The sequence below is a fragment of the Macaca mulatta genome, chromosome 16 (assembly GCF_049350105.2).
Source record: "Macaca mulatta isolate MMU2019108-1 chromosome 16, T2T-MMU8v2.0, whole genome shotgun sequence".
In the NCBI taxonomy this organism is placed as follows: domain Eukaryota; kingdom Metazoa; phylum Chordata; class Mammalia; order Primates; family Cercopithecidae; genus Macaca; species Macaca mulatta.
In genome coordinates, this window is record NC_133421.1 from 75,714,467 (window position 1) to 75,728,801 (window position 14,335).

Genomic DNA, 14,335 nt, shown 5'->3' on the forward strand with positions numbered 1-14,335 from the left:
TATAGACTATGGAAAAATCCAAACACATTATGATTCTCCAAATAATGAATCTGCTGATTGATTTTTCTTTTAAAATTTGAGTTATAGCAGATTCACATTTTTTAATCAACTGATAATCTGGAATCAAAGACATAATCTACCATGTTTGACATATATATTTTAATATTTTAACATTTGTTCAAATTTGCCATGTAAGAATTACTTGATTTGTGAATGAGCCTAGCTACAAGGATTATGTTCTAAATGGGGTCCCTTATTACTACACTCATACCAAAGGTGCTTTCTTTATTTCAGAAACCCAACTGCACTTGGCAAAACTACGTATAATTGAAACCACTGAAGAACATTTCTTCAACAGAAGATGACTAAAAGAATTTCCTGTTCATTGGTTGCTGTTACTATTCGTTTTCAAGGAATCTGAATCTAGCACAGGAGACAGACAGATCAGGCCTGGTGAGGGCTGCTCAGAAAGATGGGACATAGGAATCAGGTATGTAGGGGGAATTTGGGGGATCCTAGAGGCACGCACCAAACTGGGTTCTTCATTGGATCATTTAACCAGTCCACAGCAATGTAATACCAAGAAGGTAGGAACACATGAACTCTTAGGTAAGGAAGAAGACTCAAGTAGGTCTGGCAGAATTGAAGAAGTAAGATCAAATACAGACCATAAGCCAGGCATTCAACAGAACAGTCAGAGATGATATGAGGAGTGGACCAATTAAAAGGGTAGTTCCAGAACCAATTCCATAAACAGGATCTTTCATCCCTGGCTATCCTTATCTGGTAACAGTCTCATTTTGTCTGGATAGGGTTCTTAAGGTTTCTGAGATTATATTCAGTTCTCCCACAGAAATAGGAGATTCTTTTTTTAACTTAAAAAAATTAATCATTTCTCCATTCTCTCCAATTTTTCGACATGTATTTTATAATTTTTCCTCATTAATAACATCACAATAAACATCCATCAGCACACATCTCGCACACTGTGTTTTTTAAAAATAAAGTCTTAGAAGTAGAATCAACAGGTAAATGGAGACACAGTGTTAAAATGATCCTTCAAAAAGGTTACACAACTTCACATGCCCAGCAGAAATGCATGTCACTACCTGTTTCCTTAGGCCTTCACGAATTTCTATCTGTGAGTTAGGTGGAAAATAGCTTATTGCTGTTTTAATTTTTTTAAACTTTACCAGTGAAAATAAAGATTTCTTATTGTCAATTTCTACCAAAAATTACATTGGAATTTTGAAAGAAATTGCACTGAATTTATAGGTCAATTATGGGAGAATTACCATCTTGACAATATTGAGCTTTGTAATCCATAAACAGAGAATAGCTCTCCTCTTATTTAGATATTTTTAACATTTCTCTCAGGAATATTTTGTTTTTAATGCTTAAGTCTTCAATTTATTTTGTTTACTTGTAAATATTTTATTCTTCTCAATGTCATTATGAATTAAATGGTTTTCTTAATTTCATTTTCAAATATTTCACAGATAGTACATAAAAGTGCGATTTTTACATATTTTATCCTGTAAGCTTGTTTAAATCAGGTATTAGTTCTAGTATATCTTTAATAGATTTTGTGGAATTTTCACTATACAGGATCATAATATTTGATACATTTGTACTTCTTTCTTTCCATTCTGGATACATTACTATTATTATTATTGTTATTATTATTACTATTATTTTGCCTTGGTACACTGGCTAGAACTTTCAATACAATGTTGAATAAAAGTGGCAAAAGCAGACATCTTTGCCTTGTTCTTAGGAGGAAAAGAATTAAATCTTTCAACATTAATTTTATTAGCTGTGGAGTTTTCATAGATGTCCTTTATTAGATTGAGTAAATTTGCTTCTAGTCCTAATTTGCCAAGAATTTTTAAAATCATAGATTGTGCTTGATTTTTTCAAATGCTTTTTCAGCCTTTATCAAGACAATCATGTGATTTTTTTCCTTTATTCTATTAACATGCTGTGTAACATTAATTGATTTCCTAACGTTAAAACAATCTTGGATTCCTGCGATAAATCCCACTTGGTTGTGGTGTATAATTGTTTGCATATGTTGCTAGATTCCGTTTACCAAAATCTCATGAAGGGCTTTTGTGACTACTTTCATGACAGGTATCAATCTATAGTTTAATAGTGATATATTTGTCTGGCTTTGATATCAGAGTAATACTTGCCTCACAGAATTAACTGAGAAGTATTCCTTCTTCCTCAATAGTCTGAAAGAGTTTTCAAAGAATTAAAATTATTTCTTCTTTAAATAGTTGATATAATTCACCAGTGAAGCCATTTGTCTTAGACTTTTCTTTGTGAGAATACTTTAATTGGCAATTAAATTTCTTATTCTATTTCAATTCAGATTTTCTATTCTTGGGACAGTTTTGATAATTTGTATCTCTCTAGAAATTTGTTCATTTATCTATGTTGTACAAATTGTTGGTATACCAAGTTTTTAGTAATATCACTTTATAATCCTTTCATTTTCTATAAAATCAATAGTGGTATCCTATCCTTTGACTCCTAACTTTGGCAATTTCCAACTCCTCATTTTTACAGTTTGTCAGTCATGCTAAAGTTTGTCAATTTGGTTGATCTTTTCAAAGAACCAATACCTGGCTTCATTAATTTTCCATATTTTTATGTATTAAATCTTAGCTTTTGCTCTAATCTTTATTTTTTTTTAATCCTTTCTTCCACTTGCTTAGAAGCTTGCTTTGCTTTTCTTTTTCTGGTTTCATCAGGTGAAGTTTAGGTTACTGATTTGAGAACTTTATTTTTGGATATTGGTGTTTAAAGCTATAAATTTTTCTCTGAGCACTGCTTTAGCTGCATTCTATAAATCTTGATATGCCATATTTTTGTTTTAATTCACTTTAAAATATTTTCTAATTTCCCTTGTAATACCTTCTTTGACCCATTACTTATTTAAAATTGGGTTATTTAATTTCCAAACATGTGAGGATTTCCCAGATTTTCTTTTGTTGTTTACTTCTAATTTATTATTGTCGAGGTCAAAGAATACACTTCATATTTCAACTCTTCTAAATTTTAAACTTGTCTTGTATCCAAGCATATGGCTATCCTGGAGAATGTTCCATGAGTGCCTGCAGTCATTGGGTGGGGTGATTTAAATCATCACCCAAGTCTCAGACGCACCCAGGAGTGGCACAAGTACAAACAGATCCAAAGAAGCACAGCAAAGGCTTTGAAACAACTGAAACTGGAATCCGCCCACAGAAGATGAGACAAGACTTTCTCACTGAAAAGAACTGGGAATTCTAACAGGACTCAGAGATTACAAAACATTCAGTATATACTCTTTCTGCTTGCATATTCTTTCATTCAGTACGATTTTGAGATCCATCCATGCTGTTGTATCAATAATTCATTCCTTTTCACTGCTGAGTAATATTTCATTGTACATACCACATTTCATTTATCCTTTCACCTTCTGAGGAATATTTTGGTTGCCCAAGTTTTGAGCTTTTATGAACAAATCTACTGTCAGTATGTGTGCACTAGTCTTTGTCTAGACATGTCTTTATTTCTCTTAAATACATAGGAATGGAATGACTGACATATGGTCATTGTGTATTTAGCATTTTAAGAAAATTGGCAGCTTTCTAACGTGGCTGTACTATTTTATGTACCCATCAGCAGTGTATAAGAGCTTCAGTTGCACCACAACTTTGTCAGCACTTGGTATTGTCAACCAGTCTTTATCATCTTAGTCATTCTAATGAACGTGTAGTGGCATCTCATTTTGGATTTTAATCTGCATTTCCTTGATGAATGATGATGATATTGAGCATCTTTTCATGTGGTTATTAGTCATTTGTATATCTTCTTCTGTGAAGTGTCTGTTCAAATCTTTTGCCTGTTTTTAATTGGGGTGTCTTTTTATTATTGAGTTGTAAGATTTCATTTATATTTTAGATGCAAGTTCTTTGAAATACATGTATTGTAAGCCTTGTCTTCCATTTTCTGGTATGCCTTGTTTTTGTTTTTTTAATGATGTCTTTCAAAGAGCAAAAGTTTTTAGTTTTGGTGAAGTCTAATGTAGCAATCTTAACTGAAATTTAATTTCCAGTTTTATTGTATTGTGGTAAGAAATATGTATTCTTGGACATGTTAAGTTTTAGAAATATACTGAGGGTTCCCTTACAGTCTACTAAGTCTGTTAACTGTTTTATGAGAACAGAGATTTAATATGTTGTGTCTAAATGGTGGAAAGTTGAAATACAGATTAAGATGGCAGACAGGAGGCAGGACTAGCTTGCAGTTCCTCTCCGACAGCCAGAGCAGCGTGTGGGGACTCACATCGTGAACTTTCGCTCCAAGAACTACTGCAGGAACATAGCAGGAAAGCTGAGGGAATCCACAGACCCTTGGAAAGAACTGGATCACTGCTGCAGGCTTGCTTTCTCAATGGGAGGCTCATGGTCTGGGGCAAGTTCTCAGCCCTGATTGCCAGATGCCTGGAAATAGACTCAGTACTGTTAGAAGGGTACAGTGGGAGTTAGACTGGCCTTTAGGACTGAGGGCTGTGCGGGAGCAGGGTTAGGCCTGTGACTGCTGGCTTTCCCCCACTTCCCTGGTGACCTGTATGGCTCAGGAGAGGCAGCCATAATCCCCCTGGAAATATAACTCCACTCGAGTGGGAACCACACTCCTATCCCCCACAGCAGTCACAACCAGCCCCACCCAAGGAGAGGCTGAGCTCAGACATGCCTATCGCTGCCCCCACCTGGTAGTCGTTCTCTGCCTAACCTGGTATCAGAAGACAAAGGTCGTAATCTTTTGTGAACTCTACGGCCCTGCCCACCGCTTGAGAAAAAGGAAGACTTAAGCCGATGTCCCTAGGGCAAGTTTGCATCCTCCCTATAGGACCATAACTGATGCACTCTTGAAGTGCCACCTCCTGGCTGGAGGCCAAACACAAAACCAGCGCACTAAACAAAAACAGAACCAAGGATCCTCACACAGTCCACTTCACTCCCCTGCTATTTCCACCAGAGCAGGTCCTGGTACCCATGGCTGCAAGATGTAAAGACAGATCACATCACAGGACTCTTTCCAGACACTCCCCAGTACCAGCCCACAGCCTGGTAGCTCTGCTGGGTGGCTAGACCCAGAAAAACAAAAACAATCACTACAGCTCTGCTCTTAGGAAGCCCCATTCCTAGGGGAAGGGGGAGAACGCCATATCAAGGGAGCACCCCATGGGACAAAATAATCTTAACAGCAGCAAACCCCAGATCTTCCCTCTGACATAGTCTACCCAAATAAGAAGGAACCAGAAAAAATATTCTGGTAATATGACAAAACAAGCTTCTTTAACACCTCCAAGAGATCATACCAGTTCACCAGCAATGGATCCAAACCAAGGGGAAATCTCTGAATTGCCAGAAAAAGAATTCAGAAGGTCAATTATTAAGCTAATCAAGGAGGCATCAGAGAAAGGTGAGGTCCAACATAAAGAAATCAAAAATGTGATACAGAATACAAAAGAAGAGTTTTCAATGAAACAGACAGCATATATAAAAAACAATCATAATGTCTGGAAATCAAGGACACACTCAGAGAAATGCAAAATGCACTGGAAAATCTCAGTTAATAGAATTGAACAAGCAGAAGAAAGAACCTCAGAGCTCGAAGACAAGGCTTTCAAATTAACCCAATCCATTAAAGATGAAGGAAAAAAAATTTTTTTAAATGAACAAAGCCTCCTAGAAGTTTGGGACTAAGTTAAACATCCAAACCTAAGAATAAATGGTGTTCCTGAGGAAGATGAGAAATCTAAAAGTTTGGAAAACATATTTGAGGGAATAATTGAGGAAAACTTCCCCAGTCTTGCTAGAGACCTAGATATGTAAATACAAGAAGCACAAAGAACACATGGGAAATTTATCACAAAAAGATCATCACCTAGGCACACAGTCATCAGGTTATCTAAAGTCAAGACAAAGGAAAGAATCTTAAGAGCTGGGGCCAAAAGCATCAGGTAGCCTAGAAAGGTAAACCTATCAGATTGACAGCAGACTTCTTGGCAGGAACCCTAAAAGCTAGAAAGGAGTGGGGTCATATTTTTAGTTTCCTTAAACAAAACAATTATTAGCCAAGAATTTTGCATCCAGTGAAACTAAGCTTTATAAATGAAGGAAAGATACAGTCTTTTCCAGACAAACAAATGCTGAGAGAATTCACCACTACAAAGCCACCACTACATGAACTGCTAAAAGGAGCTCTAAATCTTGAAACAAATCCTCTAAATACACCAAAGCATAAATCTCACAGGACCTATATAACAATAACATAATGAGAAAAAAAAAAAACAGTAGGTATTCAGGCAACAAATAGCATGATGAATAGAATAATACCTCACATCTCAATACTGACATTGAATGTAAATGGCCTAAATGCTCCACCTAAAAGATACAGAATGGCAGAATCAATAAGAATTCACCAACCAAATTTCTGCTGTCTTCAGTAGACTCACCTAACACAGAAGGACTCACATAAACTTAAGGTAAAGAGGTAGAAAAAGATATTCCATGTAAATAAACACCAAAAGCAAGCAGGAGTAGCTATTCTTATATCAGACAAAACAAACTTTAAAGCAACCACAGTTAAAAAAGACAAACAGGGACATTGTATAATGGCAAAAGGACTAGTCCAACAGGAAAATATCACAATTCTAAATATGAATGCACCTAACACTGGAGCTCCCAAATGTATAAAACAATTACTACCAGACCTAAGAAATGAGACAGGTGGCAACACAGTAATAGTGGGGTACTTTAATACTCCACTGACAGCACTACACAGGTCATCAAGACAGAAAGTCAACAAGAACAACGAATTTAAACTATACCCTACAACAAATGGACTTAACAGATATTTACAGAACATTCTACCCAACAACTGCAGAATATACACTCCGTTCAGAAGGACATGGAACATTCCCCAAGATAGACCATAATAGGCCACAAAATGAGTCTCAGTAAATTTAAGAAAATCGAAATTATATCAAATACTGATGGGAATGTAAAGTAGTACAACCACTATGGAAAACACTGTAGAGATTCCATAAAGAACTAAAAGTAGATCTACTGTTTGATTCAGCAATCACACTTCCAGGTGTCTACCCAGAGGAAAAGAAGTCATTATATGAAAAAGATACTTGGGCACACATGTTTATAGCAGCACAATTTGCAATTGCAAAAATATGGAACCAGCCCAAATGCCCATAAATCAACGAGTGGATAAAGAAATCGTGATATATATATACGTACATACATACATACACACACAGACATATATATATACACACACACACAAACACACACACACACCATGGAATACTACTTGGCCATAAGAAGGAACAAAATAATGGCATTCACATCAACTTGGACGTTATTGGAGACCATTATTCTAAATGAATGGAAAACCAAACATCATATGTTCTAACTTATAAGTGGAAGCTAATGTATGAGGACACAAAGGCATAAGAATAATACAATAGACTTTGGGGACTCAGGGAAGAAGGGTGGGTGGGGGAGGTGAGGGTTTAAAGACTACACACTGAATACAGTGTACACCGCTAGGGTGATGGGTGCACCAAAATCTCAGAAATCGCCACTAAAGAAATTATTCATGTAACCAAGCACCACCTGTGCCCCAAAAACCTATTGAAATAAAAAAATAAAAAATAAATACATAAGTAAATAAAAATGTTAAACTTGATCAGCTATTCCACTCCTAGGTACAGTAGTCCCTCCTCATATGTTCTAAGAGCCTCAGTGGATGTCTGAACTTTGGATAGTAACAAACCCTATATGCACTATGCTTTTTACTATATAGCTGCAATGTATAGGGCAGGTAGGGTATACAGCATGGATATTCTGGATAAAAGGATGAGTCATGCCTTGAGTAGGACACAGCAGGACGGCATGAAAGTTCATCAAGTTACTCAGAACAGTGCACAATGTAAACCTTATTAATTCTTTATTTCTGGAATTTCTCGTTTAATATTTTTGGACTGTGGTTGATGGAAGGTAACTGAAACTACGGAAAGTGAAACTTTGGATAAGGTGGAACTACTGTACTTATTGGAATAAAATGGAAACATATGTCTACAAAAGTAAAAGTAAAAAAATAAAATCCTAAAAAAGAAAAAGTCAAAATATAGCTGTCATATAATTTGTTAGTTACACCCCATTTGGATTTTACCCACTGACCTGTCAAAGATGGAGAAAAACATATGAAAATATCCCATGATTATCTATGTCCATTTCTCCATGTATTCCTAACATCTTTTCATATTTCAATTGAGTACTCTTGCCTTTAGCATGCAAAAATATATCCCTTTGTCCAGTTTATTGACTTGTATTGATCTAATTTGTATGACAGTGTTACCATCCTACTTTCCTTTTTTTCTGAATATAAGTGATATATTTTCATCATCAATTTAATATAATTTTTGTGTTAACTTTATTTTAGTTATAACTTCTACAAACAGCATATTCATGGATTTAAGTATTCTAATCAATACCATTTTACTAGAAAAATTTAACCTATTAATGTTTATTATTACAATTATATACTCTACCTTATTTTGGACATTTTATAGTATTTCTGCTTCTGTTCCTTTGGCAGCATCTCCTCTCAAGCTTTGCTTTTTATCTTTTCAAGATTTTTATAAGAAAGTACAACTTGCTAATTTTATTAATGCTCATATTTAAACATTTCAAAATTATTTTTACCTACATTTCCCTAATTTTAAGAATCTTATGAGTCTCACATATTTATGACAAAGAGTTTTAGTATACTTTGCTTCTCCAACTCTTGCTATTCATCTACTTTTGGTCCTTGTTAATGTAATCTAGGGATATAAATTCAAGTTGTTAATACATTTGTATTTTCTGTTTTATATACCTTCCTTTTCAAAAAATAAATTAATATTAGAATTCTAAGTATAAGTGTAACAAGTATTTAAATTTGTTTCTACTTCTTTGGGGTTCCAGGGTTCTCTACTCACCCTTTCATATGATGGTTCCTTATGTGTGGGAAGTCTTATGCTTCATTTCTGGATTGGTTCATGTTTTCATACAAATTTTTTCCAGAAAAATGTGGTATATATTACGTGAGCTCTTATATATAAGAACATGCTTTCCTATTGTTTTTGTAAGCAAAAAACTCCTTGGTTGTGTATAAAATGGAATCACCACATTTTTTTTTACTGCATGCATATTACATACATGTATATTACATGCATTACATTATATGTAACATGAATGGTGCAGTTTCAGCCTACTATCCCCTGGCTGTGGATCCAGGCATTTCCGCACTCCTGGAGGCTGGAGAAGGTCCCCGCTTCCCTAGCTGGCTCAGAAGTGCTTGCTCCTGCTGTCTGGCTTCTTCCTGCTGTCCGTGCCCACTCTGATGTTGGAGCAAAGTTAGGGCTGAGTCTGGGTACTGTCGCAGCCAGCCAGGTGGGCACACACTCAGGGCAGTACTGACATGCCAGCCTCCTGCTGCCTCAGCCACCTCTTTACTTTGGCTGCCAATAAGCATAGGAGGGAAGCCAAGGGGGTGCTGATGGCAGCTCACTGCTGGCCTGCAGGCAACCCTTGGCACCTACAGCCTAGGCACCATGAACAGCAGCAGGGGGCAGACAGGCTCCTGCTCATAAGGGGGTGGGTCCCTAGTGAGGCCTCAGCTTCAGGCCAGGGAGGGCCTAAAGGCTGGGGGCCTGACTTAAAGTCCGACAGACTGGAGTGGGAACTCCTGGTGCCTTTTCTGGGCCTGCCCATGGCTGCCCATGGACCAATCAGTGTGCACTTCCTCCCATCTGAGGCCCATAAAAGCCCCAGGCTCAGCCAGACAAGAGCAGATGTGGGGACAACCAGCTGCAGAGGGGAGCTACCAACTCCAGGGCCTCCTCTCTCCTAAGAGATGCAGATGTCAGGACAACCAGCTGCAGAGAGGAGCAACTCATCCGAGGGCCTACTCTCTGCTGAGAGCTGCAGAGACATTGGGACCACCAGCTGCAGATAGGAGCAACCCACTCCATGGCCTCCTGTCTACTGAGAGCTGGGGAGATGAGAGGACGACCTGCCTACAGAGAGGAGAAACCCACTCTAGGGCCTCCTCTCTGCTGAGAGCTGCACAGATGATGGGACTGCCTGTCTGCAGAGAGGGGCTTACCACTCCAGGGTCTCCTCTCTGCTAGGAGCTGAACACTCAGTGGGACACCCTGGCTGCAGAAAGGAGTTAGCCACTATGAGTCTCCTCTGAGCTGTTCTATTGCTCAATAAAGCTCCTCTTTGTCTTGCTCACCCTCCACTTGTCTGTATACCTCATTTTTCCTAGTCACGGAACAAGAACTCAGGACCTGTCGAATGGCAGGGCTAAAAGAGCTACAATACAAACAGGGCTGAAACATGTCCCCTTGCTCACCTTGTTGCAGGCAAAGAGAAGGAGAGAAGAGCTGCAGCCCTGTGGGGACCCCAGACCAGGGCACTCCCAAGCCAGGGCTATGACTTCCTCTTTGGGTTCCTGTGGTTCCTGGCATCTCCAAGCTTCAGGTACCACCACGTTCCCCAGTGACCACTGTGGAAGCTGCTTGCAGTATACCTGGTCCAGTCACAGCCTCGCAGAGAGCTGACACCCATGCTGGCACCTGGAGCTGCCCACCCCACTGCAGCAGGTGGCATACCTGACTGCACAGTGGCCAGACCCCACACTTGCTCACACATCCCTTGCTGCTCTATGCCTGACTCACCCTTGGCAGGTGTGGGATCCAGGTCAGTAGCATGAGCCAAGAGCAGCATGTCAGGCCAAGTGGGTGGAATAAGCCCAGTGGGCCTGAGCAAAACTCAGGAAAAGGTGCCACTGGCCACGGAGGTTTCTGGCCAAAAAAGTGATACCCCAGGGATCCCATAACCTAGGGCTCAGTTCTCAGTCAGATTCAAACATGAAACTTTCCTTAGGGATATTTCTCCCACCCAGTGTGTGCATGGGACTCCTAAGGAAGATAACTATAGTATAAAATCATAAATGAGTATTGAAATATTCTTTATAATCAGAAAAAACTGAAAATAAACTAAATATGCTTGAGTAGGGGAGCTGATAAAATACAGTATATTCATATGATAAAATAAATTTAGTGTTAAAAAGATTGCACTAAAACAACATGGTTAGCACACAGATACATACTATTATATACAAAAGGGCAAACAGAAATAGTACTTAAAATCTGTTCATATTCATCTAATTTTTTAAAAAACAAAAAACATTTATGCCTATAACATATTAATGCATAAATAATATATACATGTATATTATCTATGGGCATTATACATGCATATAAAATAAACTGCAATAATGCAGCCCTCCCCAGTATCCATGGGTGATAGGTTCCTGAAACCCCTCCAGATACCAAAATCCACAGATAGTCAAGTTCCTTATATAAAATGATCTAGTACTTCCATACAACCTGTGCACATCCTCCCGTGTACTTTATCATTGCTAGATTACTTCTAATACCTAATATAACATCTACATGTCACTTCTATCACATGGATTCAACATAGTCCTCTGCACATGGCAAATTCAAGTTTTACTTTTTGGAGCATTGTCAAATTTTTCCAAATATTTTCGATCCATGGTTGGTTGAATCTGTGGAGGCAGAACCCATGGATACAAAAACACATGGATACAGAGGGCTGACTGTATGCACTCAATTAATTACAGTGGATTTCTCTAGGGAAGAAAGAATAATGTGATTAGACATGAATAACAAATTAAACTAAAGCTTCACCTGAATGTTTTAGTTTATATAAACAGCATTAACAATTATTACATCTTTGCAATGGGTACCCAGGTATTCGTAATAATTCCCTTTATTCTTTTACAAATTTTGTATTTTCTTTAAAAACTAAAAAAAAAAAAAACTACCACCCATCTTGTATGAGAATTGGAGACAGCCTTTGTTCTTCACAACTGCCAGTTGAAAATAATTTACTGTAACTGATCAATAAGACACTATTTATAGAACATGAAGAAACACAGACATGGTTAACTGGAGCCCCTGCTCTAAAGAAACTGATCAGTCACGGGATTTTTCTCTTAGGCTTATCTATCCTTCCAAAGCAAAGCACATGCTTGCCATTACTGCATTTATACAGGGGACTTTTAAATGATCATTCTGGCATCGCTTGAAGGATGAATCAAGTGGTAACATCTCTTTCTCATTCTGAATCTCTGACCCGATTGTATGGTTAATTTTGACACAGCTCTTTTAAAAAGTGAAATGTTTCTGTCATATTTAAGATGAGAATGTACCTTCCTACTGAGAGAGTGACTTTCAAAAGGGATGGTGTGGCGGCCTCCTTACCTGCTCTTTCATTTCAGCATAGACTTTCTCTGAGTTCAGTTCCACCTGCCGCTTAAACTCTTCCAGAGCGGCATCTGCCTGCTGGGCCTGCAACCTCTGAACTTCAGTCACACGAGTAAGCTGCTCCTCTTTTTCCCTAGAAAGGTTCAGAGAAGCTTCAGAGTTAAAATATAAAAGAACTAACATGAATGAAAGAACAATATTTAACTCCCTCTAAAATAAAATCCAGATTTTAATTTTTTTGATCCAAATCCTACAAAACTTCCCTTTAGAAATTTGACAATAATTCATCTAAAGAGAAAAAGGGTATAAACATGTACTATGTATTCTGATGAAGGGAAAACTACTTTCAAAGATTTCCCTAAAAACGAAACTGAGTAAAACCATGTGTCTCCATCAAGTGATGAATGAATCAACAAAATGCAGACTAGCTATCCAATGGAGTATTAGTCATCCTTAAAAAGGAATGAAGTTCTGATACCTGCTACAACATGGATGAACCTTCAAAACATCCAGCTAAGTGAAAGAAACCAGTCACAAAAAGTTACATATTGTTTGATTCAATTTATATGAAATTTCCAGAATAGATAAATCCATAGAGACAGACAGTAGTACTAGTAGTTACTAGGGTCTGAGAGGCTGGGGAAATAGGGAGTGATTGCTAACAGATATGAAATGAGGAAAATATGAAAATGTTCTGGAATTAGATAGTGGTGATGGTTGCACATCCTTGTGAATATACTAAGATCCACCAAACTATACACTTTAAAACAGTGAATTTTATGGTATGTGAATTACATCTCATGTCTTTTGGTTTTTTAAAAATGTACCAATAGAAAGATGTATGTCTACCAGAAGTTAATCTGCAGTGAAGTCAATGCAACAGAGAAACATGATGGCCTAAAATTACTTTACTGCCTTCTAGCAGATTGCCTAAAAGAAATGATAACCATTTCATTTCTTCATACCTTAGGCGGAAATTACATGGCTGAAAGGGTCCAACAAAACAAAAGGATTCTTTGCATGTTGATAGAAGAAAAAATTAAAGGCTTCAGTTTATAAATGCATGCCATTTAACAATAGTTAACTCTCAGTTCTAACTAGGTGCCAGGCACCGTGCAATGGAATTTTATATGGTTTGGCTCTGTGTCCCCACCCACATCTAATCTTGTAGCTCCCATAATTCCCCCGTGTTGTGGGAGGGACCCAGTGGGAGATAACTGAATCATAGGGGCAGGTCTTTCCCATGCTGTTCTCATGATAGTGAATAAGTCTAACGAGATCTGATGGTTTTAACAAGAGGAGTTCCCCTGCACAAGCTCCTCTTTTTGCCTGCCGCCATCCATGTAAGATGTGACTTGCTCCTCCTTGCCTTCCGCCGTGATTGTGAGGCCTCCCCAGCCACATGGAACTGTAAGTCCATTAAACCTTTCTTTTGAAAATTGCCCAGTCTCAGGTATGTCTTTATCAGCAGTGTGAAAATGGCCTAATACAGAATTTTATGTCTTCTCTCATTTATTCTCACAGTAAACCAGTATAAGAGTGTTATTATAGCCTTACTTACACAGAACAGGAAGGTAGGGCTGAGAGAATACTTCCAAGGTTACACACCTAGAATAACAACAGGTCAAGCCAGGATTCCAGTCCTGACAGTGTGCTTCTAGAGTTCCTGTTGTTGGCTGCTATGCCACACTGTTTTCCTGATTTTCCAGATGCCACAGGTAAGATTAACTTACTTCACCTTCCCTAAATGGGAAAGCTTAGACACATATAAAACATGTTCTTACTATTAGCTGTAACACTGAAGAATGCTGGGCAGGGGTGGGTAATTTAACTCACTCAAACCAAATTTGAGAGGAATATCATAAAGGGGAGAAAAGACATTTCTAAAACAAGAGGATGCAATCTTTTAAGACT

At 37.9% G+C, this 14,335-nt stretch overlaps 1 protein-coding gene across 23 annotated transcripts in view; it reads right to left on the reverse strand.

The window, feature by feature from the left end:
* The window catches only part of CEP112 (centrosomal protein 112), a 535,678-nt gene that overhangs the window by 317,441 nt on the left and 203,902 nt on the right, over positions 1-14,335 (reverse strand). For all 23 annotated transcript variants that reach the window (XM_077972556.1, XM_077972553.1, XM_077972559.1 and 20 more), the window contains one exon: positions 12,419-12,554. In XM_077972556.1, the coding sequence (XP_077828682.1) occupies positions 12,419-12,554 (136 nt within the window). The remainder of the gene's footprint in view (positions 1-12,418; positions 12,555-14,335) is intronic.